Source organism: Rhamphochromis sp. 'chilingali', assembly GCF_963969265.1.
Source record: "Rhamphochromis sp. 'chilingali' genome assembly, chromosome: 11".
NCBI classification, from domain to species: domain Eukaryota; kingdom Metazoa; phylum Chordata; class Actinopteri; order Cichliformes; family Cichlidae; genus Rhamphochromis; species Rhamphochromis sp. 'chilingali'.
This window is the reverse complement of record NC_137938.1, coordinates 25,807,906-25,826,102: the sequence shown is the minus strand read 5'-3', so window position 1 is coordinate 25,826,102 and position 18,197 is coordinate 25,807,906. Positions and strand designations below refer to the sequence as shown.

The 18,197-nt window shown below is 43.1% G+C and overlaps 1 protein-coding gene across 1 annotated transcript in view; it reads right to left on the bottom strand.

Annotated features, from left to right (window-relative positions):
- cicb (capicua transcriptional repressor b) overlaps window positions 1–17,908 on the bottom strand; it is a 27,874-nt gene extending 9,966 nt beyond the window's left edge. Inside the window, exons 1-2 of the mRNA XM_080896836.1 lie at window positions 17,260–17,908; window positions 7,074–11,024 (exon numbers count right to left, since the gene is read on the bottom strand). Of these exons, the coding sequence (XP_080752962.1) occupies window positions 7,074–10,896 (3,823 nt within the window). The 5' untranslated portion in view covers window positions 10,897–11,024; window positions 17,260–17,908. The remainder of the gene's footprint in view (window positions 1–7,073; window positions 11,025–17,259) is intronic.
- Between the last annotated feature and the right edge of the window lie 289 nt (window positions 17,909–18,197).

Below are 18,197 nucleotides of genomic sequence, written 5' to 3'. Positions count from 1 at the left end.
CCATGGCAACAGCTATGTTGGGCACAGGTTCTCCATGTCGCCCGCGGTCACAACTCTACTACTGACCATCACCACCTATTGCATTAAAATAAACCAATCGCTGTTATGTGGCATACGGATACCAGGAGGGACGGCTCTGTGGGGGCTTTCTTAAGATGCTTGATTCGCTCCTCATTTTGTTCCAGTTTCATTGAAAGTTAGACAAAAAAAAAAAAAAAACTGTGACTACAGATTATGTTCAGTGATTACTTTGATGAATGACACACATTAGGGAATTGAATAGAATCAATGCAAAAGGCTCTACAAGACTCATTAACACTGCTACCAACATCAAATGATGAGCAGCAGGAAAAATATGTGAAACACGAAGTTAAGACCCAGATCCCTCCATCAACCGAGTGAGGGAACTTGTAATGTATGTGTCTGACCATCTGGGGGCACTACTAGCCTGCAAATAAATGGCTAACAAACCAGAAAGCAAGTGCATAGACTGTGGAAGTAGAGATGCAAAGGGAAAGGAGAGGAGGAGAGTGGGATGAAGGACAGAGAAGAAATTGTGAAGGAAACTACAAACTCGTTGTAAACTTTGTCATATGAGGAGCACCTGAAAAGAATAATGAATGTGGGTTTGACAGAAACCTTAAAGAAGCAGTAACAAATCTCAATATCGCTCTAACTTTACATGCATTCAAAGTCTTGGAGCCACCTCAGACTACAAACTCCCAGTGCACCAATGCATTTTGAGAATCTCCCCAAAGTCCATCAGGAAACAGGATTATGACTGCACATGACTTTTGTGGTAAGTCTTGAGGGCTTCACATTTGCTTTGGTGCCAGTCTAGATGGGCTGCGTGATCCAGATGTGGTTGTTGCCATGGCCAGGGAGGATATGCAGGGCTTTAAGCGTTACGTAAAGCAGGGACGGGAGGGAGTGGGGATGTTATTCCCGGGTATCCGTATCCGGGTAGACCAGGATGAAGAGAGCGAAGTGTAAAAGGAGGGGAAGCGAAGCCACTGCAATGCGATGGAGCAAAGGGTTAAAAAAAAAGTCTCATAATTGTTTAGAAAAAAAATCAAAAATGAGATAGACGAAGGCGGGCGAACGTCAAAAAGATGCATCGAAGTGCAGAACAGCAGTGCAAAAAAGTGTATTCACGTGTTCTTAAGGGAGTGTGACATGTTTACTCCATGTTGCACAAACTGCGTGTGCATGTGACACTGAGACAAAGAATTATGAAGATTTGGTAAAAATGCTGAGGAATAATGACATATAAATAATATTCAAATATAAATCTAATAATTAAAGGTGCTCTTTAAGAAAACGTTCATGCTTACAATGAGTCTGCACAGAGAGGTAGTTTCACTACATGGTCGTATAGAGAAGAGAGGAACTAGTGATCTGGACACAAGAGAACAAATACACAAAAAACCCACCATAAACATCTTCTTCACCGACTTCAGAGCTGAACTGATGAAAGTCGTCACTAAAGAAGGCTACAACTTTCATTAAATATAAAAAGTCACGTATTTTCTGCTGATTTTAAGACAACTTTCAAAATTACAGACAACAGCAGAAGATGAGGAAGCAGCTGCTGCTGTATTCTGAGAGCATTTCTTTACACCTAGGGAACAATATGGAGGGCTTTATTTTCATAGTTTATTATGCAGTGGTTTTACTGGTCTGGCACACTTGAGATCAGATTAGTCTGTATGTGGCCCATAAAATAAAATGAGTTTTACACGCCTGAATTAAAGGAAACCCCCTCCAGTTATCCTAGATTGTTTCCATTTTCTGAGAATGTTGACTAAAGATGCCCGAGATGTAAGAAAGAAGGAGCCGTTAGTAACACGTTAGAGAGTAAAAACATGTGAGCCTGCTGAAGTTCTTCTTCTCTCAGAGAAAAGGGACACAAGCACACGTGCCACACACACACACACACACACACACACACACACACACACACACACACACACACACACACACACACACACACACACACACACACACAGAGAAAAAGGGGGGGACTGCCTTTTCTATTTGTGAATATTCTGTGTTATGTACAAGCTACATCAGTGTGATGTTTGCTTTGTTGCCATGGCAACAGACATTTAGCGCTCACACATCATATCCGGTACCCAGTGATTGACACTTTGTTAGTCTGTCTCATAGATGTGCGCACACTCAGACACACTGCATGTAATACACATGTGACACCATTTTAAAAAAAAGGAGAAGAAGAAGAAGGCGGCTCTTGTCCTTTACCTTTTCAGACGGTTTGTTTAATAGCTTTTTGTTGTTGTTGTTGTTTTTATGTTGCAGGAAGTTACAGGGGTGCTTAAAAAGACACGACAATGTAAAGCCTCATTAGCACCTCATAGATGGTGAAACACACACACATACACACGCACACACACAGGGAACATATGCAGCTTCGTCTTAAAAAGTACATCACAGTGTCAGCTTACCCGCGGCAGGGCGTTGCTGTGTTATTTCAGAGTGAATTAATGAAAACACAACCTACCGATGCGTGTGTGCAGGATTATACTGCAGAGAAGACAGGACTGATTACCAATAAAGTAATTGCATGTATTGTCCCTTTGATCTTTTCTATTTTTACACACTAACTATACACTTGAGTAAATGATCTAAGGGATGCTAGATTTGATATTATTTAATAGTAGCGGCAGCTTAAGTATCAGGTTTTTCACACACTGTAAAAAAGTAATGTAAAAGTATTTTACTGTGTATTTTACAGTTTTGTACTGTTCTTCTAGAATATCATTAAATTCACATAAATAGACTGTGATTTTACATTTCAAATGTAAGTTAATGTAAAATCACTGTAAATGTAATAAAACATAACTTTCTTGTTTTTTAAATGTATTTGTCTGTACATATGTATATTTAGATTGTTAAAATACATTCACAAATGTATCATAATCTCACAACTAGTTGTCCGTTATTTGAAGATTGAACTGTTAAATTCAAATGTAATGCTATGGAAAAATATATAAAATGATTCTTATAAACTGTTTTTACATCAAATAATTATTATTATTATTGTTGTTTAGGATGATCGTGGCTCAAGAGTTGGCAGTTCGCCTTGTAATCAGAAGGTTGCCGGTTCGAGCCCTGGCTCGGACACTCTCGGTCCTTGTGTCCTTGGGCAAGACACTTCACCTACCACCTACTGGTGATGGCCAGAGGGGAATTATAAAGTGGAATTTGAGGGTCTCAAAAAGCGCTATATGAATGCAATCCATTACTATTTAAACCAACTGTTAACTGTATATTTCTGTACATTTAAGTATTATTATTCATATTGCCGCATTCATTGACCTTGTTTATAGGTAATTTCATTGTTTAATCATATTAAAATGTTCCTAATTTAATGCTTAAAAGCACTTGAAAAAGGCAAAATCCCATGTAAAATTAGGGCAACAAACTGTATTGTCATTACTGAAAATAACCGTATTTTCATGAGAAAGTTATTTTCTGTTATTTTATGGTATTATTTTGGCGCCCCAGCTGCCGGAATGTTACTGTTTTTTTAGGATTTTTTTTTTTTTTACGGTGCAGAATTTTAGTTCAGTCCTAATCAATCTAAAGTTTTTTTAATCTTCTGTAGCTTTTAACATATTATTTTCTTTTAATGGCCTAAAACATTTCAGGGCGTGAAACAGTTGTAACATGTTGTCACTGCTGAGTTAGTAACCCATCTATGAGAATTTCGATAAGGATGAGGATTTCAGTGAGGATGTTTCCGCCACCTTATTAACAGGTGTGAGTATGGTTTGCTATAAATACAAGCTAATTTATAACAATACTGATACTCCACATCATTGCTAATACTATCACCCAAATACTCACATACTTATCATGCTAATATAGTAGAAGCTGAAGAGTGTCAACATTATTTTTTTTCAAAGGGTTTAGAGTGCCTGTTAGCGTTTGTGAAACAATTCCCCATGACTCCAAAACAGGAAAATTATCCGACACCTTTTTAATAATAACAAATTCACAAAACAATATTTAAAATTATCTGAAAAACTCCACCAACTGCTCGTATTCTCCAAGCTGATGAGAATACACTAACACCTACATGTACTTGCAAATTATAAACACGCAAAACGTGTGATTGCGTGCACACACACACACACACACACACACACACACACACACACACACACACACACACACACACACACACACACGCACCTTTTTTCCCTGTTGTATTTCACACTCTCCTACGGCCATATGCAAAAGCTCACACACCCTTTCTGACTCTACAGAAAACATCCTCGCGCGCACACAGCCGAGTGTGCGTGCACTCACACAAAGAGAGCCTATTCATTCATCCGGCGTCCCTTCAGCTGCAAAAAAGGGGATCTGAGGACGAACCGTACACTCAAAATGACAGCGCTCCCTTCCCTGTCCACTTCTCTGTCACACTCCTGAAGGTCTGAACAGTGGTGAGGGCAAGAGGCCCTGGTGAAGTGAATTACTCTTACTGATAGTACGTGTCCATATATAACACAACGGAAAAGTAAGCTTTTAGTTTCAACAGCTGATGAATAATGCTTTCTCATACACGTATGCACACACACGTACTCCATAATACTCCATAATATTCCCACACAACATACTGAAAATTACAGAGTATATCCTACACACATTAGAGTCGAGCCACCTCAGTACTCCTGTCCAAAAAAGCTGCTCGCACTTTGTTTCGCTATACTGTTACATGAGTCACTGTTAAACAAACAAGCGCATGGACATACACACAGCAAGAGCTAGTGGAAATAGTTTGTAGTGAGTTAGAATAACAGCTGCTGGGGTCAGGAAGTCAACATCACACGTGCACTTATAATAAGCACAATGGTCAGAGTTTTTCATAAAAATAAACAGGAGAAACAATTAGACAAAACATGCATTTCAGTTGAGCTTTTTTTAAAAAAAGGATTCTGCCGTCTTTACTGAGGCCTCCTTCATTCTCATTCTCTCTTTTTAAAAGACTAAATAAAAGACAAGTTGGGGGAAAGAGTCTATAACTGGCCTACATACTGCTCATCGAGCCCACATGCTCCATACCCGCTTTTAATTGTTAATGTCGTGTGCAGCTTGTGACAACATTTATTTCTCCCCGTTCTTTTGTATACCTTTTTAATCAAACAAATCAGTGCTGTTGTGCTGTATCCTGGCTTTAGCGAGGTATAACTTAAAGTTTCTGTCTATGACTGGGAATATAACACTTTCTGGTACAAACCACACTAATCCTTTATGAAATAGAGTTTATTCCTTATAGACCTCACAAGAACAGCGAACCACATGTGTCCATGAGCTTCTTTTGCATTTTTCTAGCATTAGCACACATTCGCCCTATTCGCATTTGCAAGCGAAATCCAAACCAAGAACAATTTAAATATTGTTTTTGCTAATTTCCCTATTCTCATAACAATGTCTGTGTGCAACATGCAATTATCATACAGCATGTAAAACACGCTAGAAAATACACCAAACTCCCTTTGCTTAGAGGTACCACAAAGGATCAGAGTTCATTACCTGCACTGAGTGCTGACTAGTGATTTTAGTGACCGTAGTGAATTTATAGTCATCAGCAGTGACTCCTGGAACAAGTCTAGTCCTGACCTGGTGTTTCATATGTGCTCGCTCCAGAGCTTACACGGATCATGTGACCAGCTTTAGCACTTAGTTTAGTGTTACCAGCAGAAGTGAGGATGGTGGACAGACAAATCGAGATAGCCATATGGGACAACAGAATGATGGCTAACAGGAGCTCCTTTCACTGGGCAGCAGCACACCCAGGTTGTGGCACGTCCATGTGAATCTAACCCTCTAATGCACCATGGCAGTCATCTGCTCTCAGATTATGAGAGTGGGACGTTATGATGTAAACCAGAAAAACATTATGCAGCATTGTTCAAAAGAAATATGATCGATTTATGGATGATTGTTCAGATGAACGAAATAGAAAAAATAGATTATATATGCATATACATATATATCGTACATATACAGGAAGAGACACATACAAAACACAAAGCTATTTCGTTTCAATTTACTATTAGAATTGACAGACGAATGTAATTTTGGAATTACAGATTTTAAATAAATGTATATTTCAATCAGTGTGTGTGTGTGTGTGAGAGAGAGAGAGAGAGAGAGAGAGAGAGAGAGAGAGAGAGAGAGAGAGAGAGAGAGAGAGAGAGAGAGAGAGAGAGAGAGAGAGAGAGAGAGAGAGAGAGAGAGAGAGAGCGTGTGTGTTTGCAGCAGTTTCAGCTGAATTCTAGATAATGCAAAAAAAATTCTATCATCACTTTTCACAAGATTGAGCTTCACATTCACTGCAAGTCTCATTTTCTGTGTGAAATAATTATTGGGTTCTGGTTGCAAAATGCTGGTTCAACGTCAGTATACAACACATCTCTGGCCATTCACAGCCGACACGTTTTCTGTGTGTGTCAGCAACTGATGCTACAGAATCACACAGATTAAAAAGAATACCTTTTAAAGAGTGAGAGAATTAGAAAAAAAAATAATTTTACTGAAAATGTGTAAACAAATTTAAACTAAATGGTGCTAATTATGCATTGAGAGTTCATCACAATACTAGGGTTGCAAGAAAAAAAAATCATACTAAGGTTGTTAAGTAAAATAAAACTATAGGATACTATTTTGTTAATTTTCTTACTGTAAATACAGAGAAGGAATTATATGAATCAAGCTGGAATAAAGTTTAACTCAAGTGATTTGTATTTAGAAAACCACAACATATCCTTTAAAGAAAGTCTAAACTCTTAACCTTTGAATTTTGAAACATGCAGAAAGTATAAAACAACATTTTTCAGTTTATTTTCACTGAATAATAATCTATAAATCTGTATCTTTATGATTGACTTGAACTTAAATGATAATATTAACATATTTAATCCGCATATCTCTTTTCCTCCTATTGTTGAAATAACTGCATTTTGCAGTTTATGTCTCTTTCCCTTACTTTTTCTTATTCCCTCACACACAAAATACACCCACACATCTGCGCCAATTCTCACCTGTGCCTGGACGTCCCATGATGATGTCCTTGCGTGGGACGGGATGAAGACTTTCCGCTGGCAGGATCAGGGGCAGCAGAGCTGTGGGGGAAGGGTGACAGGGAACTGGCTGCTGGACCTCACCACCAAACCCTGCGCCCCTGTTCTCTTCTCGTTCCCCACAGCTGTCCGTGCTACTTGGAGCAGGAACTGTGACGGTTGTGCTGACAGTAACTGACAGGGCCTGCAGCGCAGTAGCAGGGGTGTCAGCGGTGGGCAAGGAGGAAGGTGTTGGGGACACGAGCACCAGAGTTTGGGCTGGGCTCCGTAAGAGGACAGTGCCATTAGGAACTGCGGCTGCAGCAGCGTTAATTGGGACAGGAACCTGGAGGCCAGAAACTGGCTGAGGAGTCAGGTGGGTTTGGGTGATGTCTTTAGACAAACTGTTTTCCTTCCCTCCCTCATTTCCAACACCACCTACTCCTCCTCCTCCTCCTCTTCCCAGGGGACACTCTGTAAATTTTGCCAGTGGGACTTCGGGATTCCTCACAATAACAGGAGAGTCCCGCAAGGCCTGTTGGGAAACAGGGACCACACGACGAGGCCCTCCATCAGTAGTGAGAGGAGAAGGAGGAGTTGGGGACACCAGAAGAGGAGGAGGGGAGACAGCAGTGGAAGAAGGGGGCCTGCTGGAGGAGGGAGTGGTCACTCCTCTGGGTCGGGAGAAGGTGGGAGTGTGTGTGCGGGAATGCAAAGCTGGCGTTTGGGGTGACAGCACTCTGAAAGAGCTGTTATGGTCGCCAGGATCCAGCTCTGTTTTGGGTGTGTAATCATGGTGATGTGAGGGCAGGGGTGGTGGAAGAGGTGCATCTGGCTTTCGCTTACTGGGGCTCATGGGGACTGTAAACGTAAGGTTACTCTGTAAGGTGGGTTGGACGCCTGAAGTGTGTCTCTCCCTTTCTCCTCCAGATGTGGATGATGCCTTACTGCCCCCTCCCCCTCCTCCCCCCGTGCCACTGGGCTGTCTGTGCCTCCGATGTTGCAGGACCGGGGATGCTGTAATCGGGGAGAAGTTGGCCGGCCTGAAACCGAACAGTGGAGAGGGCGAGGGAGAGGGGGCAGGAGAAAAGGGTGACTGGTTGGAGATGGGAGAAAAGGAGGGGGTGCCAGAGCGGGAGCTTCCTAATGACACCAGCATGGTGGCAGCCTCACACTCATCAAAGTCAAACCGTGACGACAGGTCATGAGGGAGGAGGGAGGGGAGGACCAGTCGGGGTCTGGAGTCTCCTCTGCTGCTGGCCTCACTGCTCTCTCTTGATGTGTCGTCCCACTCAAACTCACTGCTTGCTCTTCCCCGGAGGTCAGAAGGGGTGACTGTCCCTGAGCTGCTGCCTCCTCCTCCTCCCCTCTCTGCACCTGCAGCCTCCATCTCTTTGGTCCTCATGGACAGGTGTCTAGAGCAGTATCCTCGGCGCTGAGACTCCTTCATACAACCCTCCCTGGAGCACAGCCTCCTCCACTGCTTACCATTGAACTTCTTACGGATACCATTAGGTGTGCAGACAACATCACCCTTTTTGTATTTCTGCTGAGCCAATGAAAGGGGCGTCCTTGAGCGTGAGGAGGTAGAGGAGGACCCCCCACCAGAAGTAGGAGTAAGGGTCTGAGTAGGAGTGGTTTTGGATGGAGGTAGGTTTAAAGTGGTGTTGTTCATTTCAGACCCCAGTAAGGCTGGGGATGGAGTTGGCTGAGGACTAGCTACAGTGGAGAGGTGTGGGGGTCCCAAGCTTCTCACCACAGAGAGGTGGGGGGAGGAGGGAGGATAGCCGCTGGACTTGCAGAGGATGCTGTTGTGCTGAGAGGTTGCAGGATTTGTCTTATGACTAACGGTGTGTGTAAAACGAGACACCTCAACATCTTCTTCTGGTGTGTTTGGCTCTTTCTGTCTTTCTTGATCAGAGTAATTATCGCTGCATCCGTGACCTGTGCTGGTAACGGCACTAGAAGTCCCAGTGGAGGAATTTGTGGGTGGATGTACAGTTCCATAGTTATGTCCTCCTATGACCCCGCCATGTGAAAAACCATGACCCAGCCTTACTCCACCTCCCAACACTCCCATTCCAATACTCAGCTGGCAAACCTCTCTCTCGACCTCCATCTCCTCCCGCCGCTGTCTCTCTTCCCGTTCCCTCTCCCGCTCTCTCTCCTTTGCTCTCCCACCATCTAAATGTGAGACCTCCCAAGGAGGAGTGAGTAATCTCAGGCTCTGTCGGGACACCCACACAGCCTGGCTGCTTGTGCTCCTTTTCTCTTTCTCCTCTATTGCCCCTCCACCCAGAGTTTCTTTTTTTTCACTCAGGAGCACCTGGTAAGGAAATGAGACACCAGGGTGTGGGTCCACCTCAGTAACAATCCCCTCTCTGTACAACAGAGAATCTCCTTCCTCCCCACCAAACGGCACACACACTTGGGTCCCAACAGCTACAGGTGTCATGCCAGGTGGGGGGGCATCTAAAATAAAATCCACAGTGCTCTCAGTCCCTGACGACGTCATTGTACTTCCACTATGAAATGGATATTTTACAAGGGTCTCCTCTCCTTGGAGCTGAACTTCGACAGTACCCCCACACACCCTACGCACCACCCCTGGTCTAAAAATATGTGACGGGGGGCGTGAGTGTCCACTATTCGCAGCCTCACCACCGCTTGTGACACAGCGAGCCAGGACTCTCTGGTTCTTCATGCCTTTGGCCAGAGCTTCAGCTAGCCCCTCTGACAGATTGGGCTCTTTAGGGTGTGAGTTGTGTAGAGGAGCTGGGATGTGGTAGTTCTTCTGATGAAGACTTGGTCCTGATGCTTCCATCACATCCAGGTCAGCCGAGTGCTCACTAGCTGTATCCGTGGAGGAGGAGCGCACAGAGTTCGGGGCCCCCTCAGGCTCATTTTCCCCAGACTGGGACGCTTTTTCCTGGGAATCTGCTGTCCTGAGGGTTTTATCCTCCATGGAGACAAAATGGTTTGCTTCTGTAGCTTTACTGTCCACAGTTAGCACTGATGGCTGATTACCTGAGCAACTGTTACTTATGCTATTACTGCTATTGATAAAAGTAGTATGGCTCCCATCACAACTGTTACTGCTCATGTTATTAATACCACTTGTAGCGTTACTATTAGTACTACTGTTAGTGCTTTTATTAATGCTATTACTAACACTGTTACTAGTCTTGAAATGGTTATTGGGACTATTAACACTATCACTAACTTTGCTGTTGATATTGCAGTAACTGTTATTTACGAGAGCAGGGCTGGAGGTAGGAATGGTAGATGTAACACTTGCACTGTTGGCAAAGTGCTCATATGTGTATTTTTTTTTGGGTACACGAGCCTTAAACGTGGCTGTTTTCCTACTAGAAACTGAGCCTAAACTGGGGCTGTGACTGGTGGCTATAGAGGGTGTAGCTGTGGTGAGTGGCGCTGGGGCAGAGGTAGGAAATGCTACAGAATCAGCGGGCATAGTACTGTTTCCATTTGTGCCCGCTATCTTCTCCTTTTCTGTCTTTTCTTCTGCTTGCTTTCCACCATTCTCAGCTGACTCCACAGGTTTCCTCAGTTCAGTAGGCTCCTCCCTCATGGGGGTATTGCTATTTGTGATTGGTTCCTTGTCAGAGTTGGGTTGGCCGTGTTTGCGTTTGGAAGGGGTGCTTTGTGTGGTTTTGACAAGAGTCTCCCTCTTGACTCTTCTGGGGTCCTTTTCTTGGGGAGGCTGAGAGCCCCCTCTCCTCCTCCCCCCTCTGCCTCTAGTTAACGGGGGAGAACGCCCTCTGTGTTTCTTTAATGGCCTCATCTTTTCTTCACTGCTCACCAAGTCCTGCAGATTGCACGGCGTTTCCTTTTTTTTCGACTTCCAAAGCACTCCTTGTTTTCCGACACTTTTTCTTTTGCCCGTTTTTTCTGTTCCCTCTGTACTGGAATCTGAAAAGAAAAAAAGAGGTGCAGAAGACAAGTGGTCATTTATTATATTCATAACCAAGAAGTGCAGAGAACAAAAATGACGATTAAGAGTATGTTGGCTATCACATTGGCTCAATATCTGAAGTCTGTTCACTCTCCTAGTTTATGCCTGATTCGAGATAAACTACATAAACAACAAGGACAAAAGTACTTAATCTTAATCTGGAATCAGGTTTTCCTGCTACCACAGGTGTATAAACTCAAAAAGATGGGCACTGTAACCGGTCAGCTCATGAAATTTCTTCCACGTAGATAATTTGACATTAAATGTTAGGTGGTATTCTTGCAAAGGTACAGAGCAGGGTTGGCAAGTGCATTGTGCGTAAAAGTCGCCAACACTGCGCTGACTCGATGACAGCAAGGCTTTCAAAAAAACGTAAAAATCAAGAAGTGCAGGACCGGCTGAAATGACATCAACGTGACGTCACTTTTGTGGTCCAGCTCTGTTTGCGAGGGCAACAACGTCGAGCATTAATGGGCCCTGATGTGTAGGCGTACTTTGGTCCATAAAGCGTACGTGTATAAACGAGAGTTTAAGGATGCACTGTTTTCTAAAACTGTGGGCCGATACCAAAGATTTAGATAACAGTTTGTATGGCAGCCGATAAAAATATTTGTCTTCTTTTTGTGTATTGTGTTTTTGATATTTATTACCTCAAAAAAGGAACAAAGGCATTTTAATTATAAATAAATAGCTGCTTATCATCATATTATCTTTGAACATTTATTCAACAGAATACAGATGTGACAAGTGAGCTCAGTGACACAACATCGGCCACTGACATCGGTAAATGTCATCTTTTTGCCGATACAGCGTTAGTTATTTTAGGACGACATATCACCACATCCCTGCAGAGTGTGTGCACTCAAAACACAAAATCTCGATTATAACATTAATGACAACATTTCAAAACAACTAAAATGAAGGACATGGTGGGTTTTGTTTTAAATATCAATAATCTCCTATAGACTAATAATCAAAGCACTCCAAGGCAGTCTCTGTAAATGCCTTTACTCTCACAGGATGGGCATATTTAACCTAAAAAACTCCAGGATAAGACTTCATCAGGGGGTTTATATACACACACACATATAAACTTGAAGGGCATCTCAAACAAAAACAGTCTGAATCCTACTCAAACACTCTTTTTATTCTTCTCAAGACCTTTTAATAGTTAGCTTATTACTAATGATACCAGCTGATTTAAACTGTAATGATTATGAGCGATCGCTGCCTAGGTAATCCTGGTCAAGCATGTCTGAGAGCTATGTTTACTCTGGTTAGGTCTGAGTGAGCGTGATTTAAAAGAAAAGGTCAGCAAAGAAAGAAAGAAAGAAAAAAGAAGGAACAAGTCTTCAATGAGGCCTTCATCTCGTCAATTTTAAATGTACACATAAATGCACTCGAGTCGCACACAGATCTCTGCTATACTCGCTTCAGCTACTTCGACGTGCGACGGGGCCGCTTTCTCACGACAAGTGTTACAGACTTGATGCCATGTGATCAACTTGGGAACGAGCATTTATTTTTCCTGACTTTCATCGGGAGCTAGAAGCCTGGCAGTGGCCTGCGTGAGGTCACCCAACAACATGAAAGAGAGAAAGAGGCTGGAGCATGTGGCTCTTAGGATGTTTGCTCAGATAGGCCGTTCTTGTATAGTCACTGGGAATTTCCACTGTCATTCTAGCACTCGCTGGCCCCCCCTCTCTTTTTCTCTCCCCTCTCCCTCTTTCTCGATGTCTCAGTCTTTCACAGTCGTCTTTTGTCAATGTCACACTGACACACACACACACACACACACACACACACACACACATTTGTACAAAAAGACAATTTAATTGGAATAATCTGCCATGGCAAGATATGCCCAAAATGAGAGAAATTAAAAGGCTGGCACAGGATCAGGCACACTCACTGATGCAAGATTACAGGCTAAATACAATGGCACGCACAAACAGTCTCACACACACTCGTACGCAGACGTGCGTATATGTGCTCCTCTCGATCGAGCTCAGCAGCTCACAAACATGACCAAATGCCTGAATTCACACAAATAGATACAAACTTACACATACACATTCAGGCTTCCTGTGCTAGATGCTGGAAAAGTTTGTTACTCTCTCTCTCTCTCTCTCACACACACACACACACACACACACACACACACACACACACACACACACACACACACACACACACACACACACACACACACACACACAAATAAGGTGACCTTTGTTGTTAACTATCTGTTTGCCAAAACAACACCCAATATGACACACACCAGTTCCACTTCCTGCAGCGCAGAAAAGCATCTCTTCCTGAATGACTAATAAACAACTTGAGTCTTTCACACACTCATCACTGACTCTGCATTTGGACCTCTGCCCTCAACACAAAACATTATTTATTGTACAAACAGGCTTTAATTTCCATTTACTCCACATTCTCGTAATTATGTTGCATATCGATGGACAGAAGTGAAATAATCACATCTTCATAATTTCCTCTGTAAATGCTGATACTGACGTTGGTTATTTCACTGCAAGGGTGCCACGTGTGAAGGTTAACACATGGACTGTAACTGCGAGGCTTCCTGCAGATGCAGATTGAGTATATCACTCTATTTATATCTTTGCATACTGTATTTACCATCAACTACAAAACTCTTCCTAAGTGTATGTAAAAGAAGTCGAGCACTGTTTATTTTATGCTTAAATTAAATGTTTCCAGACTTCTTCGATGTTTTCAGAGTAAACGTATCCCGATCTTTGACAGCTTCAAAGGGAAATTAATGCACCTTATTTATCAAAAATACTGTGCACTACACACCAGAAACAAAACCTAATAAAAAGGCGGTATAAGCAAACATACATTACTCACTCCCTAATTACTAAAAAGCTCTTTGTCGTTTTAAATTTTTCATTTAAAAAAACATTCATCCCAGAAAAAGAAAAAATCTCAGACTGCTGGAATGTTCCTTCCCAGGCCAAGTTTGCCCTTTATTAGACTAGACACGGATGCCTAGACTGGGAATGCTGGTCCAGTACAGATACTCTGGAGTACTGGAAAAGACAGGAAGGACTGAGGGCCAAATGGCTGACTGACTAGTTGGGTAAATGACTCGAGAGGATCTGATCTTAGCTCAGAAAAATGCGTTTGGTCATGCTAATGGCCCTCCAAAATGCTTTAGGCTTTGGCTGATAAGACAGTGGCAAGCATGTGTGTGTATTCACATTCTGTAACTTTTAAGGGACTCTACAGCTGAGCAGATTATGTGCAGTGAAGAGGAGTTTCAGCGTGGGACATAAGAGTTAGATATTTGGTGCAAGTTTGCAACGGGTGTATTTATTTATCATTGGGTTAAATTCTTCAAGCATGCTTGTACTCCACAAAATCTTATTTGAAATGTCCAGATGACACAAAAATGTTGCTAAAGACACCACAGATATGTTGAACTATGATTTTATTTGTAAAAAGAATATATACATTTATGCACGACGCATCTATAATTCCTGTGTTACCACATAAATAAATGAAAAAGAACGTTTCACATGTCCTAATCCCTTGCTGAAAGATCAAAAGCACCATACACACTGCGCGCTCAGCCGTGCACCCCCTAACCTGAAAATAACGGCAGACCTTTAACTCTTATTGTTTACTAGAGACTATCACAATACCAAAAAAACATGTCCAGAAACTCAGAACATCCCCTCCTGGGTGTTGCTTTTCAACATGAATTGTTAATCAAAAAATTAGGACTACAAAATATAATGCTGAATCTGGGTGAAGCAGAGAGAGAAGCTCGGTCATAATTTAGGTAATTCAAGAGGTCTCCACCTTCCAGCGTTAGAGCAGGTTAATAGCAGAATATGTGCTGGTCTGATCTAAAGCTGCTGTAAATCTTGAACAGACAGATAATCAGCGTCTCCACGGCGCTGGACTGGACTCCTCTTTAAACTGCAAAAAGCTGCTGTTTCTCCCAATAAACACACAGGAGCCCATAATGCACCCCTCCTCCTCCTCCAAACTTTACACACACACATTAAATGCTCTCTCAGGAATTCATCGTGCAGTCATGCATACCCTGTTAAAATCTCCCTTGGACCTATATATATTGTCACACAGTCATTGTGTCGTACAAGCACTTGTCCACACTGACGTATGCAGGAGGGGGGGAAAAAACAACAACAATAAGGATAAATAGGCTTTTACGAAATGAATTTGGAGATGAAAATTCTTCACTTTTTTTTGCAAAGAGAAAATTTAGTGAACAGTTTAAACATAGGTGCTACCAAGAACCCATTTCACACGCACACACACACACACACACACACACACAAGGCATTTGTCGACATCATCTCAGTGTCAACACTACAAAATAAAATGAGTTGTACAGTGTTTATTACTGGAATATAAAATCCTAATAAACATCTGCCTTGATGCCAGTTTATTTCGGTCAGTCGTAGAGAATTTAGCCTATGCCCCAACACAACGTGGCACAAAACGTGTGTATGTGACATGTGGCATTAGAGCTACTTACACTACACTAATGTCAGAGTTTATACAGCGGTCTTCAGGTTGAGTCCACCTTGTTCAGCACTGCATTTGCACCGTATGTCAGTATGAGTGTACGTAGTTAGCAGGCGCGTGCGCGCACACACACACACACACACATACACACACTGCAGCTCATCCCTCTCCTCAAAGCATTTTATGGGTGTCTGTACGGGCGCAGGGGCTGCAGTGACGGGGACATACGCGGGAGAAGGAGGAACGTGTGATGATGATACTGAAGTGTGCCGTGGCCCTCGTACACTTCAGCGTGTTAGGGAGCCTTTGCCCTTAACTGGGTCACCGGGGAGAACACAGTCTCACATGAAACAGCACCAAAAAAAATACATTAAAAAAAGAAAAGAAGATAAATCTCTCTGCTGCTATGCACACTCATGCTGTGGTTTGTGAGCTCATGAGTGTGTGGGAAGTGATTTAACAGACAACTGACACAGAAAGAAAAATATGTTGTTAGGGTATTTTAAGTGTGTGTGTGTGTGTGCGTTATATACAGACGCATCCATTGTGAGGTAGCATGAATACCGGCAGCTGTTTAGCGGATGACATATCTGACTAATAAAGAAGAAACAACGAGAGCTGAAATTTGTGCATCCTGGCTCGTATTGATCAGCAAGGAAGGTTGGAGCATAGATCACAGGCGACTGGTCCTGTTTGGGACCAAATGGCAGAACTGCCAATGCCATATCAATGGCCAACAGCTCAACAAGCTATACAGCACCAGGGCCACACAAGTGCAACAATTAATAAATAAAAAAAAGAGGAAATCTGAACCTAAAATGTAAACACAATTCCTGCCACTGAAAAAATACCTAAAGACAAACATGACACAACTGTTAAAAACTGCCTAGTCAGAGATGTCAAGGTTGCATCGACACTGATTGCAGGATTGCTGTGCAAAAAAAGAAAAAAGTGTAGTGTTGGCGATGGAAGAGACGAGAAAACACGGTGTGCATCTTTTTTTTTAGCTGATCTCTGAGAGTACTACACAATGTCAAAGGAGTATTATGACTCGAGACAGTCAGGCGGTCTGTCGTGCTGCACGGTCCTCGGTAACAAACACAAACAACCGGTTTCAAGTGACGCTTTATTGTCCCCTTATAGACGGTCCCAAGTCTTCCTTATACAGCGATTCTTGGCATGCAAATACTCACTACAACGCCTGGAGTGCACGTATCCACTCCGGGGGAGGCTTCCTTTTAATGGTGCCAGTCACTCTAATTTAAAAAAAAAAACTTGGGAAAAAAATAAATGAAGCAGAATCTTCTTCGTCTTGGTGTTTCGCTCTAGTAAGCAGCTCAGTAACGTTAGTAGTAGTGGTGGTTGTAGTAGTGGTAGTACGCAAACGGTAGCGGATACAGCACCCAAATAATGACACCGTGAGTCAGAGCGCAGGAAAACTGGGTGCAATTCGCTCTGTAGGTGTTATCCGTTTCCTCCTAAAGTGCGCTTTTTTTAACACCGAGCGAGCCTGTTAGTAAACATTTGGGCTGCAGTGCCGCAAATAGGTCGGTTGTTTTTCTTTCTCGCTCTCTCTCTCTCTCTCTCTTTTTTTTACTACGCTAGCGCTGCTCCACGCAAAACTCGTAAACTAAGGTCAAGGAAAAAGTACTCCACACTAACCTCGCCGTTTTAACGGAGCTGAAACGGAGCTGAAATGTTCCGTGGGTGTCCGTGGGACTGCGGTAAAAACATTTCAGAAAGTTTTTAGGCTGTTACACCCCCCACACCCCTCCCCTTTCTCTCGATACTTCCTCGCGTTGTCACTCCATTTCTTCACACGGTAGCGGAACAACCGAACGACCGACCGTTGGCAGTTGGCTCTCGCGTCGTGGTAACTCGCAGCTCCTGAAAATGGAAAATTTAAGTCAGTTTAGCTTCACTGCCGTGTGCCAACTTAGTTTCAACTCACCCAAACAGAGCTTTTCACCACTGGCCAGAGAAAGATTTATGGTCTTATTTTGCCGATGAGGAGGCTCGCGTAACTCATGGTAACATCCCTCGGCTGTCGGCTGTGGTGGCTGTGCGGGCCGGACTCACTCTTTACTTTTCCTCCGCAAAACATGTCTTTCCCCCACAGAAACTCAAACAAGGATATAAAAAACTATCGCTCTTCTTTTCCACTACAGTCACAAAATGGTGAATGAACCACTAACAGCTGGGCAAGCCGACCAATGAGAGGTCGTTGACATGTACAGTAGCCAGTCAGCATCGGCGCCAGAGATCAGTGGGTGTGGCGGTCTGTCAAAGTCCACTTGACGGACTGGGGGGACTAGCGAATAGTGAAGTGGATGCTGAGCTAGACCGGTGTCCTGTCCCAAACTTTACAGTATCCAATAAGAGGATTGGGAACCATAGGAACAGCATGTGGGCGGGCCGAGAGGAGGGATCAAATGACCCAGAGCCAATAGAAAGGCACAAATGCCCCCCCCCTTCTGAAAAGGAGTATGTTTACCATAATTGACAGCACAAGTGCCATCCCCGAGCAGACGGTGATAATGCATCAACTGTTTGTGCTCATCCACAAACAGTGTGGTGCAGCGGGAAAGTAGCGCCTCAGC